Source organism: Ochotona princeps, chromosome X (assembly GCF_030435755.1).
Source record: "Ochotona princeps isolate mOchPri1 chromosome X, mOchPri1.hap1, whole genome shotgun sequence".
Classification (NCBI taxonomy): Eukaryota; Metazoa; Chordata; class Mammalia; order Lagomorpha; family Ochotonidae; genus Ochotona; species Ochotona princeps.
The window spans coordinates 51,704,835-51,721,287 of NC_080865.1; the positions used below are offsets into that span (position 1 = coordinate 51,704,835).

At 42.7% G+C, this 16,453-nt stretch overlaps 1 protein-coding gene across 1 annotated transcript in view; it reads left to right on the top strand.

Moving 5' to 3' along the window:
* LOC101530799 (uncharacterized) overlaps positions 1-15,839 on the top strand; it is a 315,911-nt gene extending 300,072 nt beyond the window's left edge. Inside the window, 4 exon segments of the mRNA XM_058659130.1 lie at positions 6,076-6,140; positions 11,174-11,274; positions 13,527-14,484; positions 15,376-15,839. Of these exon segments, the coding sequence (XP_058515113.1) occupies positions 6,076-6,140; positions 11,174-11,274; positions 13,527-14,484; positions 15,376-15,839 (1,588 nt within the window).
* The last annotated feature ends 614 nt before the right edge of the window (positions 15,840-16,453 follow it).

Consider the following 16,453-nt stretch of genomic DNA (forward strand, 5'->3'; position numbering starts at 1 on the left):
TGGCTCAACTGGCTAATGGGTTCATGTCCCAGCTGCTCCACTTCCCATCCAGCTCCCTGATTATGGTCTGGGAAAGCAGTGGAGGATGGCCCAATGCCTTGGGACCCTGCACATGCATGGGAGACCCAGAAGAATCTTCTGGCTCCTGGCTGCTGGTCAGCTAAGCTTCAACTGCTGAGGCCATTTTGGGAGTGAACCAGTGGATGGAAGATCTTTCTCTTTCCTTCTCTCTGTTAATCTGAATTTCCAATAAAAATGAATAAATTTTTTTAAAAGAAAGAAAAATAGACAAAGAAAAAGAAAATGAAAAAAGAAATACTTTAAAATATTTTCAGTATGAAAAGAATTTTAATAGTACCATTTCAAACAATTAAGCATAATGTTTTTCACTTTTGTGCTTACAATATTAGACGGTTCATTAAGTAAGGCTTAGTAAATACAATCTGTAAAAAAAAACACCTTAAATTATTTCAAATCTTGAAAACTCCTGGAAATAATAATCCAGGATAAATGCTCTCATGGGATGTACAGAAAGATGGAGAAAGAAATCCCAATAATTTTAATTGCGTGTCTCTATTTGGTTATAAAGGTAATAATTACTTACTGAAAATACTTGTGTGTATAAAGAAGTCTATCTCTTCCATTAAAACTTACACATTAGGGGCTGGCATGATAGCTCAACTGGTTAACCCTCTGCCTGCAAGTGCCTGCATCTCATATGGGCACCAGTTCATGTCCCAGCTGCTGCACTTGCTCCTTGATTATGATCCAGCTCCTTGCTTATGGACTGGGAAAGCAGTGGAAGATGGCCCAATGCCTTGGGACGCGGCACCCATATGGGTGTCCTGGAAAAGCTCCTGGCTCCTGGCTTCAAATCAGCCATTTGGGGAGTGAATCAGGAGATGGAAAATCTCTCCCTCTGTCTCTCCTTCTCTGCCTTTCCAATAAAAATAAATAATTTTTTAAAAAAGAATTTATACATTCAGGAGTGATTAATCTGTGTAATAAACAGATTATTGTCATCTTTACAATTTAAAAATTTTATACTTTTTTAACTTTGGTAGTTTAATGATAATTTTAAAGCTTTAATTTTCAGAAAGTTAAACTCATTTGTTTAAACATTTTAAGAAAAAGAAAATACCAGCATGTGCAGCAGGGAAACATGTGCTTGATTTCTGCTTGTGTTCTCACAGATTTAAAAACTATTGGAATGCTGACAATGCTATTGACATTACATTTTTTGATGAAGTTCAGATATTCTCTATGTAATGAACAGCAGGAAAAAATGTTTAATTTCTAATTGAATGCACTAATTTGTAACATACACTAATTTCTCACTTAAGTTTTAAAAATCTAGTTTCTAAAGTTTTTTCTTCAACTTATTCTTGAAAATACAGAAGCTAATTTTAGTATCTAATCTGTAATTTACTCTTTCAAGGAGAGGTTGAAGGACTATAATTTTGTAAAGATTAAAAACATTAATTTCTTGAAATTGAAAAAAATTATGTATTAAAATAGTAAATATATGAAAAGTTTTAGCACTTTTGTCAAAGTTACTAGGCCCTAAGCATCCTTAACTACCCTGTATTAGGGCAAGACTGTCTAGTATGTCTTGTAAAGATGCAAGTATTTACCTGCAAAATCCAATACATAAAGCAGCACAGAGAACACTTGAACTTGAAAGAGGGAGAGAGAATTCTGTTTTTATATACATTTTAATGAAAGCTTTTAATAGAACAATTTATCTTCAAATATTTTAAAATATATTTTAGCTTTAAAGCTATCAAGCGATTTTCATGAAATATTTACATCATGATGTAACCATAAATATGGATAAATTTTTTAGTCATTGCACTAAAGAATTATTGATTTAAGAGAGAGCTATGTTAAGTATATGCTTAATATTTATAGAAGGTTGAAACATTACAACATAAGGACATCTCTTTTTTAAGTCTTATGATGTCTTTTTAAAAATTAATGAAAACATGAGAGGGAAGAAGAGGAACTAGGGGCGAGGGAGAAAACAGAAGATAGTATGGTTACCTTTAAGAAGGTATAGTTGGGGTCTCAGGATGGGGCGTCTCATGCCTGGATGCCACACGCCAGCCACCACGTGCATGTGGTGAGCTGTCCCTGGGCGGCCAGCATGCCATTTGGTGCCAGGCTCCGCCTGCTGGCTGTACTGCCGGGCAGCTCTGGGGTTTTGGTTCTTTGAATCGCTGCTTAGTAGCTCCAGGTTGAACCCACTGAGCTTCTAGGACGTGAATCAATTGCAAAGATTCCCAATGATACTAACTCTTCCTTTGAAAAACTTGTAATCACTGAACAATACTAACAACCACATACCAGTCCATGCAAAAGGTATGGCTCACAGCTTGAAAAGCAGAATCATAACCTGTTACCTGACATGATGATGGATCAGGATAAGGGTCACATTAAGCAAGGCCATTACATTAACTAGCACTCGAGAACCATAACTGGGGGTAGATTCTGTGAGGGATGTGTGGGCCATACCCTGTGGAAATTCTAGCCCAACTGGTTAGCTCGAGGGTTGGGGTGGTGATGGACAAGCGAGGTGTGACTAAGAAGCCTGCCATCAATCACAGGTAAAGGAACCCGCAACAGTCTGGACTGGTCAAGGCAGCAGCACCAAAATGTGTATCTTGAATAGGGTGTGGGGTGGGCCGGACTGTAATGTTCACCAACTCATACAAGGCCAAATGGAAGGCCAGACTTCGCCAGCCACTGGTCTAAACCCAATGGCATGTATGAGAACTGGGTCTGGGAGTGGATTAAGTGGAGGAACTTGGGAAACTCCCCTGGCGAGTCATAGCTCCTGCTGGTGAACATGTGGTCCAGACGTGGGGTCGGACAAACTGGGCATCGTAGCTCCAACAGCTGGCCAATGTGTGAATTGGTAATGGAATGGGATGTACTGGGCAGGACTGAGCAAACCTTAGCCCACAAGCAAAACTAGAGACCAGGATGGAGCACAGGTCATGCTGAACTAGGCTCTTGCACCTACTGGTCTGCATGAGCCAGGAATGCTAAGCCACAGTGTCTAAGGCAGAGGTCAGGTCAGGTCAGGTGAGGTGTTGAGCCAAGCTGAGTCAGAGCAACCACTGGCATGCGCGTGATCTATGGCTGTGAACAGGCCTGGTTGGAGAGCTAAGGGGACAACCCTAGCTGGGTTGAGGTTCCCACCAAGGGGCACGTATGCTGGAATAGGGGCTGCGTTCTGATCAGGAAATGGTTGTAGTCTCCCTTGACACAAGTGTGGACTGGGACTGGATGCACCAAGCTGGGTCAGACTCCAACACCCTCTGGTGTCCTGGAGGACCAGGGTAGATGTGGGACGGACTAGGCAAGGTCTAAACCTCTACTGAGCCATGTGTGAACCATATGTGGGTATGGACGAGCCATGGCTGGGCTGAAACATCCAACAGCAAGGACCAGTTTGGGTTGAAGGCCAGTCAGGAAAAGCCACTGTTCCTGCTAGGACAGGAGGTGAACTGAGTAGGGCTGGCTCATGGACCCTCTGGTATGCATGAAATCTGGCATTGGGAGAGGTTCTGATGGAGGAGTCTGGGCAACTCCTCTGGCAGGACACAGACCCGGCAGGTAAGTACAAGAAACATGATAGGAAACAGCCCAGAACAGGCCATGGAAAGTTTCCCACTGGCTTACATTTGGCATGGGTTGGGGGAAGACCAGGCTGAATCAGTTCATGTCATCCACTGGCAAATCTGAGCACTAGAACAGAGTGTGGGTCGAGCCAGGTTCGGTCGCAACAAAAACTAGTGCACAATACGGAATGCCAAGGTGAAGTTGCCTGTACCGGATGTGACAGCAGCACCCAACCAGTACACGCGTGAGAACCAGGAATGGAGGGGGCAGAGCCGGCAGGAGGAATATGGGGTGGAACCCTTGCTGGACAGCTACTCCCACTGGAGAGTGTGAGCTGGGATAAGGGCAGACCAGGCTAGGCAGGGCTACACCACCTGTGTGCCTCATATGGACCAGATCAGGGAAAACCCAGGCTGGGCTGATTATTCCTACTGGTGCAAACAAAATTAGAGTGGGTGAGGGTTGTTTGGGCTTAGCCACAGCATCAGCTAGCAGAAGCTGGCACTGGGGGCTAATCCTGCCAAGTCAAACCACAAAACAACCTGGAGAGTGCATAATCTGGGAGTGGGAGAGGCCTGGGAGGGAAATAGTTGGCTCCTCCCTCTTGGGTTACTGCTTCCACTGGAGGGCAGGAAAACTAGGACAGGGGCTGGGGTGACTAGACAGATACCCAACAGCATCTGTGTGTGCTGCATAGTGGAGCTGGTTAGATGGAACTAAGTTTAATACCCATTGATGTGTATGAGAGTTGCATGGGGTGTGGGACAGACTGGACTAGTTTGCTACACAGACTGGCAAACCAGGGTCGGGGGCGGGCCTGGTGGGGGTTATTGTGGTCGCTCCAACTAGGCTGCAGCTCCCACTTGTTTATGTGAGGGCTGAGTATGTGCTGGGCAGAACCAGGCTGGACTGCAACACGCATTGGTTCCAGTGGAAGTCGGGGCTGAAAACAGAACCAACCCAGCGAGCGCAACCACCAGCTGATTGGGGCGATGGACTGTGCCGGGCCCTGTACTTGCTAGTACATACAAGAATCTGGTCTGGGAACACCTCAGACAAAGTTTCTTTGGGGATCTCCCCAATCGAAATGCTGGACTCAGAACCCTAACCATGAAAAGACAGAAGACAGAACAGGTCAATCAACCATCTCAGCTATATGTTGGCAGTGAAATATGGGGCAAATGGAGAAGAAGGTATAGTTCAACTGTACCTATGAAATACATGGAATCTATTCTCTTTGTATCATTAATTTTCTTTAAAAAATAAATACTTATTTAGCAAAAAAATAGAGTTACAGCAAGAGGGAGAAACAGAGAGAGACAAAGAGAATCTTCCATCAAAAGACCACAGATTCTAAATGAAATTTAAGCCCACAAAATAGGAAAGACTTGGAGGTTAGACAATAACATCTCAGCAGGATGTTTTGTGATAATGAAAGATGTTTATAACAGGATGGTGATAGCATTTCTGGTTAGAGCATTTAATGATTTTTTTTTCTTTAAACTTGTCACTTCCATCTTGCTAAATGTCAGCAACATCAATTGTGAAATGTTAAAATTTGTATTTGAATTGGTAAGGAGAGATGGTCTTGTTTGTTTTCAGCATTTTTAAGAAGCAGAATAAAGCAGCTGATTTGAGAAAAAAATTCTAGCCCAGGTATCTAAAGCTTTCACCTGGCCAAAAAAAAAAAAAGTGAATGAACATGTCCAGTATAAAATTGCACACATTCATTGTACAGTTAGCATACTTTCTAACACTACAATCTATGCCTAATAAAAGTAAATAATCATGACTGAGCTTTGCCTTGCTAGATACTTTCAGGGCAGTCCTCATTCATCTTGAAAGTATAAACAAGGAAGACTGACAAATATTACTACTGAGTTTTCTAATGTTGGTGATGTGGAAAGCATCAAAGATGTCTGACCATCATGATGTAGTCTTATTTGATCTCACAATTAAAGGAATTTCATGTATAATTTGTAGCAGCTTTAAATGCAATTTTCATTTGCCTTAATTCTGGTGTATACTATAACTGTATCAGTAATTATAAATTTATCTCTAAAGAAAATTAATGCTTTTGGAACTTGTTGGCATCTGCTGTCTAGCTTTTATTCTTTTGTAATTTAAGATATCTTAAACAATAAGTTATGTTGCTGGGGTAAGGCTATCTTGAACGATGATCTTGTGCTCTAATGGGTAAAGATCATGAGCTCTGGGGTTAGACTGTCCAGATTAACAACAAAGCCACCTGCTAAATGTGTGAACTCGGGCATATTATTTAATTTTCCTGAACCTCTGTTTTAACAGGTGATGTTAAAAGGGGAGCAATAATAACATGATACCTGCTACCTCTTATGCTTGATTTATTAAATGAGAAAGTGCCTTGTAGATCACTCAGTGATTATTGTCTGATATTAATGGTTACTCTTTCTCCGTGATTTTTTTCAGCTGGGTTGGACAAATGTTACAGTTAGCCTATGGTTCCTCCTTTGGAGACTCAGCAGATAATGCAGGTAAAGACCTGAATGTCTCAAACACCTGTGCAATTTTTTAAAAAATGACCATTATAAATAACATTATGATCAAATCTTTCCATATATGACAGATTCTAATGGTTGTCTGATGATTTACTATAATGCATTTAGTTAAATATTACTTAATTGTACTGAAATAGTTCTAAAATTGAGTTCAAACAGATATCAAAATGCACAATGTCTTTTTTTCAGTTCTTACAGTTTTTTAATTGTATTTTTGATGATGTTTACATAGTTGCAAAGGATGCAGGCCCATGTGGACCACTGACTAGGGTAACAAGGATTGAGAATAGGGAAAAGTGGCTGAGACCATTATTTCCAAGTTACTTTTTCTTTTTCCTGTATCTGGGGGAAGAGGGAAAAGAAGGGGCGAAGCCACACCCAGTATCCTAACCACATCAGTACTTAGGAATGGGGGCGGCCACCTGATGTCATCTCATCCGAGTCCCCAATGTGGAGCATGCTCCAAGGGTACTACTCAAGTTGTTTCAATAGTTCTGAAATGCTGTTGATTTTGTTGCTCCAAGGATGAAGAAATGTTTCCAAGGTCCACTGGCTCTCGTAGTCCACCTTAGAGTCTCCATTTGCCCAGATACTTGCTGTGAGCACTTGGCAGGAGAGTTGTCCAATTTGTTCTGCCCTCTATCCTCTGCTATGGTACTAGATGTCCTCTGTAGGTCCCGATGAATTACGGTATCCCCAATGTGCATCTGGGCACACCATCCACTGCACTGTTCTCAGCAACTGACGAGGCTCAATACTGACATGCACTCCAGGCTCAGACCACAGACCCTGTGATTTTCCTTGTGGTTGGAGTTCTCAGTTCAGTGGTTCAATTGGGTGGGGGGAGGGTGAAACCAAAGAAAATATGAATGAGGTGACCCCAGACATGACTCCTGTGAGTGCCAGCCAGTATGGGCTTAATATGTCACCTACATCAACCTACACACACATTAGTGGCTACAGTTGCTGGGTGAGTTCTCTCTCCAGCCCCATCTATTATGCAAACCAATGGATGCTACAGCCCAGCCTAACCCTGCCCACCATACACTTGCCCCTCATGCACAGCAGTGGGACCTACAGCTTTGTCAGAGAAACCCCAATAACTCCCACCAGGCCTATCCCCAGCCCTGGTTCCTGCACATGCCAGTATGTGCAACAGACTAGTCTGGTCTGTCCCGCATCCCATTCAGTTTTTGTACACACATTGGGTGCTTCAGTCTAGCTCAGTCCAAGGGACCTCACTATCCAGCTCTCACTTCTGCTGGCAGGTATTACTTCCTGCCCAGCCAGGCCTATCCCCAGGTCTGGTTTCCATGCTCACAGATGAGAGCTGAAGCCCCTCAGATGGATGTCCACACTTTCCCTACTAGGCCCATTCCCAGCCCTGGATCTTGCACATTTCTAGGTGGTTCTGCAGTCTAGCTTGACAGGACTTGCTCTAGTCCCAGCACTTGCCAGCTGATGCTGTGGCAAAGCCTAACCAGCCTGCACTTACTCTGGCTCATGCATGCACCAGTGGATATGGTCGCTTATCCCAGCCTGGCTCTGTCCTTAACCCAGCTCACTTGCAGGCCAATGGGTATTGCAGCCCTACCCAGCCTGGCCTGTCCCTGGTGGCAGGTCTCATGCTCATCAGCGGGAGCAGTGATCCAGCAGTGCAATCCTCATTGCCCCTCCATCATGCTCACTCCCTGCCTCTCGGGTCTTACAAGTGCCGATGGGTGCTGCGACCCAGTCTGGCATGGCCTGCCTCTCCTTGGCATTTGCTGGCAGATGCTGTAGCTTGGCCTGGCTCATGCTGGTGAGTGCTACAGCCTACCCCCAGTCTGAGCTGCCCTGAGTCCTGGCCCTAATGTGAACCAGCTGGTGTTGCAGCCCAACCTAGCCTCTCCTATACCCCATTCTGCTCTTCATATCTGCCATTGGGTGTCATAAACTGTCCCAGCCTGGACTGCCTCCAGACATGACCCACAAGAATGTTGGTGGGTACTGTAATCTGGCCTGGTCTGGGCTGCTCCTTGCCTTGGTTCTTGTGCTTATATGCAGAGACTGCATCCTGATAGAGGAGTTCCCCAAGCTGCTCTATCAGGTCTCCTCCCAGTGGTAGATTTCATCACACCGGTGGGTTTTTGGCCCAGGCCGACATGGCCCACCTCCTGTCCTGGAAGGTACAGTGGCTTTGCCCAACTGGCCCACAACCATTCCAGTTCTTACTACTGGTTGCTACAGCCCAGCCATTTCTGACCCACCCCTTGACCCAGCTCTCATGTGGTTCTGCAGGTGCCAAGATCTACCCAGCCCATCCTATACCCACCCTGGTTTCTGCTATAACCAGTGGGTGTTGGAGCCTAACCCAGTTTGGCACACCCCAGACACAGTTCACATTCTTTCCAAGGTTACTGCAGCCATACCCAGCCTGTTTTGACACCCCCCCATTCCAGTTTTCATGCTCACCAGTGGGAACCATAACCCATCCGGGGTGTCACCTTAGCTCCCTGACCAGGCCTGCTCCAAGCCACAGATCTCGATGTGTTGGTGGTTTACTCTGACCTAGTCTGGCAACAGCTCAACTCCCATCTTGTCCTTAGCCATCACATGCTGCAGCCTGGCCCAGTCTGGTCTGCCCCCATCCCTGACTTTCATGCAAACGGGTAGGTGTAATAGCCTAACCCAGCATTGCCCACATCCCATCCTGACTCCTGTACATGCCAGTGTGCTATGGTTTGGTTGGGACTTGCCCAGTCCGCCCCACCAAACCCCCAAACCAGCTCACACACTTGCCATCAAGTGGAGCAGCTTTGAGCAACCTTGCCCAGCCCAACTAACAACTGGCCCTGAATCATGTGCTCACTAGGCGGAGCTATGGCCCAACAGGGGAGTTTCCCCAAGTTCCTCTACCAGCCCCACTTGCAGACCCAGGTCACACCTGTGCCAGTTGGTGCTAGGTCTTTACCTGACATAGTTTGACCCCTCTGTCTTGGCCTTTGTGTGAGCTTGTAGATGTTGTGGCCCAGCCTGGACCACCTCACACTGAATTCTTGATGTGCCTACAGTTACCACAGTCTGGACCAGTCTGGCCTATTCCTAACCCCAGTATGCATGAGTGTCTTGGGGTTCTATGATCATGCCTAGCTCAACCCATCATTACCACCAGCTCTTGAGCAAACCAGAGAATTTTGAAGTTCTGCAGGGTTGATCCTATATATCCCCCACCGCATATGCCCCCAGACCTGGTTCTCTCATGTGCTGGTTAACATCATGGTCCTAATGTTTCTTATTCCCTGTTCTGACACCCATTGGTGGGTACTGTGATCTAGCCCTGCCAGGTAGGTCCCCAGTCCTATCTTTAGTGTGCAACGGTGGGTGGTGGTCTGTGGTGGTCAATTCTAACTAGTCCAGCTCAGGTCTTCCACGTGGGCAAATGGCATTGGTCTGACCCAGAAAGGCCTTCTAGCTTCGCTCCTCCAAACTGCTTGGCCTCAACTCCCTTGCTTACTTGCAAGTACAATGGTCTTGTCAAAAGAAGTCATTCCTCACCTGTAACATACTCCCTCAGTGGTCCCCTCCCACACATCCTATACCCCCTTCCCTGATCAATCCACAGCCTCTGCACCGTAAGCATTTTGGTCACCATAGCCTGAGGTTCTGGTGGGGTGGCGTGCGGGCCTGGAGCTCTGCCCACCCAGGACTTCATTTATAGCCCTTTGGCACATGTGCCAACCAGGTACTCCAACCTTCTGCCCAGTTGGGACTCAAGCATGTTAATGAGTTCCCAAGCCCAGTCCACTAGCATACCACAGCTTGGGACCCTAACCAGCCCCCCCACCCAGCCATCTGCCTGGGACCCAAATACACAAGGGAGTTACTAGGCTCTGCTCCGCTATCCCCCAGCCTGAGTCCCCATGCCCCTCAAGGACACCTACGCACTTGGCAGGTAGAAGGAAGGCTCCTAGCTTCCCACAACATCTTATATAATCTTTTGGGGGAGACAGTTGATCTATTAAAATAGGAAGCATGTTTTAAATATGCTATACCTAGGGTTTCCTGACTGCCTCTTGGGATAAGTCAAAGCACAAATTTCTGACCTATTCTCCAGACACTGCAAATCCTATAAATTATATATATATATAATTCTGTCTACATGATAAATCAGATTTGGATTAATTTAATTTATATAGTCCCTAGAATTCTTCAGTACCCTTAATGAATTCATACTTTCACTGATAGAAGGGTCATTTATAAAGTGATTTTGATTTTTGAGACCAAGGAAACAAAAGTTCTTATTGTAGAAAACATTCTCATGCATTCATTACTGCTGCCAATAGGCTTTTTAAAATCTTGCAAGTAATTTGATCTGCAAAGTAGTGGAAAAAGACTTTCAAAAGAGGCTTAGGCAGCAAAACATACACATTTTTACTAATTCGCATATTCATGAAAAAGCAAGCGTTACCGGATTCTGAAACTCCAATATTTACTGACAACAAGTTTCACTGTAACTTACTTGTAAAATTGGAGCCTATTACTAAGTATGAATAAGTAAATGGAAGAATTTTACTTTTAAAAAATATTCATGTTAGCAACTGTTTACTGAACTATTTTGCCCAGAAACACACACACATACACAGAGTGGAAAAATGCAGCCTATGTATGTTACAATATTCACTATTTCCATAGATGAACTCAGTTTTACTGTTCTTGAAACTGATAGTTACTGGATTGCCAAAAGTAATCTCAGTTTATAATTATTTAATGAAATCCTATGTGCACCAGTAGGACTGCCTACATACCCAAAATTTCCAGAGTAGTTGAAAAATAACAGCCATTATCATTACCAGCTAAGATGCTATGTGATAGGAGGAGAAAAGAAAAAAAAAGGATAAAACATTCCTTTTGAAAGTATTTTTCTTCTGTTCAAGCTCTAACATACATTGAAGGCTTCTAGAGTTTTCCAGTCTGCAAGTTAACTTTGGATAGATTCTTCAAAAGCAGAGCTCTCTTTTGTTTTACAGAGTACCAGCATATTGGTGCCATGATTTATGCGAAATGTGTTTTGGCCCTGAAAAGAGAGTTTCCTATAATTTGGTGTAACAATTGCTATGAAGCAGCTACCGTAAGTATTGTCAACATATCAACATTGATCCGTGATAGCCAAAAAAAGGATTATGCAAATTTTCCATTGTTTGCTAGCACATTTAGTAATTTTTAAAAGTGTATTCATGAACAAAGCAGTGTCTAAATAAACATTCCTAGTGTGGAATTTGAGTATCATTTTCAGGAAACAGATTAGGGAAAAATAACAAAAGAATGTGGATTACAGTTTATATCCCATTCATACTGCTGCAGTATCTGAGGTGATCAACACTGGTATAATTGGGGCAAGTGTTTGGTATAGGATTTGAAATACTCCTTGAGATGCCGACGACACATATCTGAGTGACTAGTTTGAAACCCAATTCCACTTCTCCTTTTAAAAAAATTTATTTATTTATTGAAAGAGATTTTACAGAGAAGGAAAGATACAGAAGGTCTTCCATCTGCTGGCTCACTCCTTAAATGGTTGCAACAGCCACAGCTGAGCTCATCTGAAGCCAGGAGTTTCTGGTTTCTCATACAGATGCAAGGTTCCAAGGACTTGGACCATCCTCCACTGCTTTCCCAAGCTACAAGCATAGAGATGAATGAGAAGCAGAGCATCTGGGACACAAATGGGTGCCCAAATAGGATGCTGGTGCCACAGGGCAGAGGATTACCTTACCATCAGACATCCAGTTCTACTTCTGATCCACAATTCTGCTAATATACACCATGGGAGGCATCAAATGATGACTCAAGTGCTTGGGTCCCTGCATCCACGTTGAAGGCCCAGCAGAAACTCCTGACTTTAGCAGGGCCCAAACCCGACCATTGTGACCATTTAGGAAAAGGATCAGTGGAGGGAGGTTCTCTCTCTGTGTATCTTTCCCTCCCTGTTTGTAACTCTGCCTTTCAAATGGATAGAATGAAGCTTTTTTTAAAAATTGTTATTATTAAAATATATTTGGAAGAAAACCAAGTTAAACACAAGTTTAAAAGACTTCTAAGAAATATCAGACAGTGTCACCACTTTGAGAAATGATCTAAAAGTTCTACAAATAGTTAAATGGTTAGAGCATAATGCAGTAATTCCACTTTGAAGACTCTGAAGCATGTAGCCAAGAGATGAAAATGTATTCATACAAAGACTTAAAACATGAGTGTGAATATTGGCATCATTCTTAATAGCAAAAACATAGAAACCACCCAAACGTGTATCAACTAACTATAACGTGAATCAACAGAATGTGGTGTTGGAATATTATTTGTCCATAAAAGCGATGAAGTGTTGGTAAATGCCATAAAGTGGATGAACTTTGGAAACATCTGTTAAGTGAAAGAAGCCAGAATCAAAAGGCCACAAATTTGTATAATTTATATGCTGTATCCAGAATAAGCAAAACCATTGAGATGGAAAGCAAACAGGTCAATTGATGACACTTTGTTCAGATATAATTCGTTGAAGGAGTAAAGTCCCTTCTGTCTTCACCTTCGGCCACCAGGTTCCTTATTTTCGCCATGATTGCAGGCTGCCGGTTTTCAAATCTATCATAGAACTGGGTGTTTGAGTGCGTGTGCGAGAAATCTGGTGATGGGCAGAGAGTAAATTAAAATGCAATAAAGCTCATTGTTCTTTCCAAAATTCAGCTTTTTTTTTCCTTAAAAAAGTGACTCTATTGCTGTAAGCCTTTTGTTAATTATCAGAATTCTGAAAAGAAAATCACTTCTTATGTTTTCTGTTTTCTCATTGCTTTTACTCTGACGAAAATGTTCATGGTTACTTTCTCCAACATTTTTGCTGGTGTCCTGCCGGTTTTTTCCTGGGTGATAACAATTTTCTGGAATTAGACAGCAGGAATAGTTTTCAAACTGTGAATACACAAACAAAACAAAAGAAAAACTGTTGAAGTGTACTGTCTAGAAGGGTGATTATAGTATTTGAGTATATTAATTATGGTCTATTATTTTATTATTACATATTTCTGTACAAGAATATGGTAAGGTCAACATATGGAAGGGGCAACTGGACTGGAGAAACCCATTTGGTACAGTTTGAATAACTTCAGTGAGCTCTAGGATTTAGGGGCTGTCTCTTATAGTGTAATACCTGGCCTTAGGCTCAGTCAGGTGGGCTCTGGCCTGGAGGTGAGATCTCATTAAGCAGGTGGGTGGGGGTTAGGAACTCTGGATGGTGTATTTGCATTTGGAAATGTGTGCTGGAAGACTGGAGTTTAAAGTATTCCGTGTGTTGAGGTAATGTGATTTCTTTGAACTGGAACTTTCTTTCAGATTGTTTCTATCAATCCAAACTTCCCATTCAGACGTGCTCAAAACATGTCTGATGAGTTCATCTATTTTCGGCCTATTGATGCGGACATTCGGGAAGAGGCCAGAAGACAAAAACAACAGAAATCAGCTAAGGCCTCCAGTCAACAAGCTCGTGAAGGTATCCTTCCAAGGGACCTGGGGATTATCAGAGAGGTGGTGATGGTTACCACCACCCCACCCACTAAGGAGTTAGAGTGCATTGCCCTTGTAAGACCAAAAACTTCAGGGCTTCTTCGCCTAGAGAAAATTCCAATTAAATCTCCAGGGGTCCTAGAATCTCTTCGCTTAGACGTTACAGGAATTGTCAGTCCAGATGAAAGGGGGAAAGGCACCGCAATGCTTGTTGCTGGTGTGCCTGGCAAGGAGGAGCTAGATGATACAGAAATTCCAACTTTGAATTTCACTGGGTTTATACACCTGGAGGCTTTAATAAATAAATGTTCACCATCCTCAGAATACAGTAACCCAGGAACCCCAAGAAATCTGTGGCTGGAATCTCCCGAAAATGCAGAATCCCCAGGAAGTGATGACCTAGAAGTAGCAAGAAGCATGTATCCTCTCAGAGAAAGATCCATCTTCCGGCGTTCCTGGGCAGAGCTTTTAGAAGCACCACTGAACAGTGAAGGGCTCCATATTCTCCAAACCAATTCCACAGAAGAGGCCAGGGAGAATGGTCAACTTCATCTTCCAGCAGCAGAGAAGAGTCAAGCAACCACTCCTCCCAGGGGTCGTCATTCCCGGGCTTTGGAAGGCCCTTTCCCATTGCTGCCCCAGCAGCCCAAGCTCCGGCGGCAGCGAAGTCAAAGTTTGCCAAGATACTATGATGCCAGCAGCCGAAACCGAAATACAACTGAGTTAACACTGAATCCACAGGAGACACGCTTCTTTTTCCCAAGTGATCATAATTTGCTCAAAAGAGGTAAGAATTTTGAGCATTCTATACAACTTCAGTAAATGACATAATTTTCCAGAGAAGTTGACTCTCCTCGGTAACTTTTATTTTCCAAATAACTACCTGAAAATCTAATTCTTTCAGTATTATCAACTGGAACTCTGTTGAGAAGTAGCCCCATCAGGCAACTGAACGTAGTTTCAGAGAAAAACGTGAAATCTCACCCCAGCTTTGTCTGGAAGTCATAATTTCACCATATTGCGATTTGTCTGTCTTTCTATGCATATTTCTGGTTCTGGGAAGTTATTTATTAGTGAATGGCATTTGAGCATAACGCAGTTTGCTCAGATCATATCATCCATTAAAATGTTCACACAGTTTGCTCAATCCCAATCTCACATCCAAGATTTCTGCAAATTCCTGGGTGCCCCCATTCTCATGGTTTCATGCTTCCACTGGATTCTTGACTGCATTGGTTTCTCATATCACAAAAGGAAAAAAAATGAATACTAAGCTTGTTTGTTCCTAACAAAGCCCTTGGACCACCTTCCACTGTAATTTCTCATGTGCTACTATCCTCCCACACAGCACTCCTCTCACCATAAACTTTTCCACCTCTATTCCCCTATCTTTTCCCTACTTCTCTATTTTGCTTTCCCTCCAAATCCTAGGCACTGTGTGGACCTGTTCAGTCAGAACTTTATTTTCTCTCTGTCCATCTTTTACACCTAAAACAGTTTTGGATGCTAGTTTGCTAAACCAAAGGTTTCATACTGTGGTGCTATTGTCATGTGATTCTAAATTATCGAGGTTGATTGGATCAAAGTTGGGCATCTTTATCATTCATATTCAATTTCTTTTCAATACATAAATCAATCTTCCATCATTTAAAAATTAATTTTTGCTGTTTTATTTTAGAAAATGCAAAGCAAAAGAAGAGCATTGAAGAAGCTTGGCAAAAGGGCATTTTGTCAGGTTCCAGCGAGCATCCTCCTGTCAATCCAAGCTTTGAGAATTCTGCAAAGTGCAATAAGATTGGAATTAGCGGAGACAGAGTTGGACTTCACAGTGGCAGTACTGGAATTTCCAGCAATACTTTTGGTGTCCCAATGGTTAATGTCGGAATTCCTAAGGGAAATATTGGAGTTTCTGTGAATAATGTTGGGATCCCCACAGATTTTCCTGGAGTTCCTAGGGGCAATGGTGGCGTTTCTTTGGGTAATTCTCAAGTCTTCAGAGGTAATGATGGAGTTACTAGGAGGAGTGGCACTGAATTTCCTGGATATAATGTGGAAACTTTCAGAAATAGGGTTGGAACATCCAGACGTATTGTCTCCTCTCCACTTACTGAACTCTTAAAGATAGGTGAACACCAATTATAAAAGATGACACCTTACAAAGTAGATCTGCTCAGTAAGGAAACCTGCTATGACACTTAACCATCAAATTGAAAATGCACCAAATCAGACAACTGAGAATAATGAATAAGACAAATGATTTCAGAATGAACAAATTAAATTAGTCATACACTTCTTACGAGTATTGACAATCAGATTTTTTGGTACAGGATAGGAGTTTAGGTATTAGTTGTTCTTAATCGTAGTTATCAATTGTTTATATGATTTGAGTTGAGCGTGAATTGTAGTGGAGTCAGATGCTTACTTGATCAAGTTCAACTTTTTACTTGAGAACGATTTATCTATCACTAAACAAAATACCAACTAAACTCCACATGTTGCACATCTCATACTCCTAGTAACTTCAGGTCTTCTTGGATATTTTGATGGGAAAATGAAAGTAATCTCTTGGTTATTAACAGTCATATGCATAATTCCAACTGAATGCTCATGAAATGTATTGACTGAAATTTAAGGAATCAGGAAATTTGGTAGAAGATTCTTGATTATAGTGCTTCTCTGAGATATCCAGATAAGGCCATTGAAGAAAGCTTGCTTACAAGAGTATTTAACTATTTAAATTTATTTTTCTGACATGT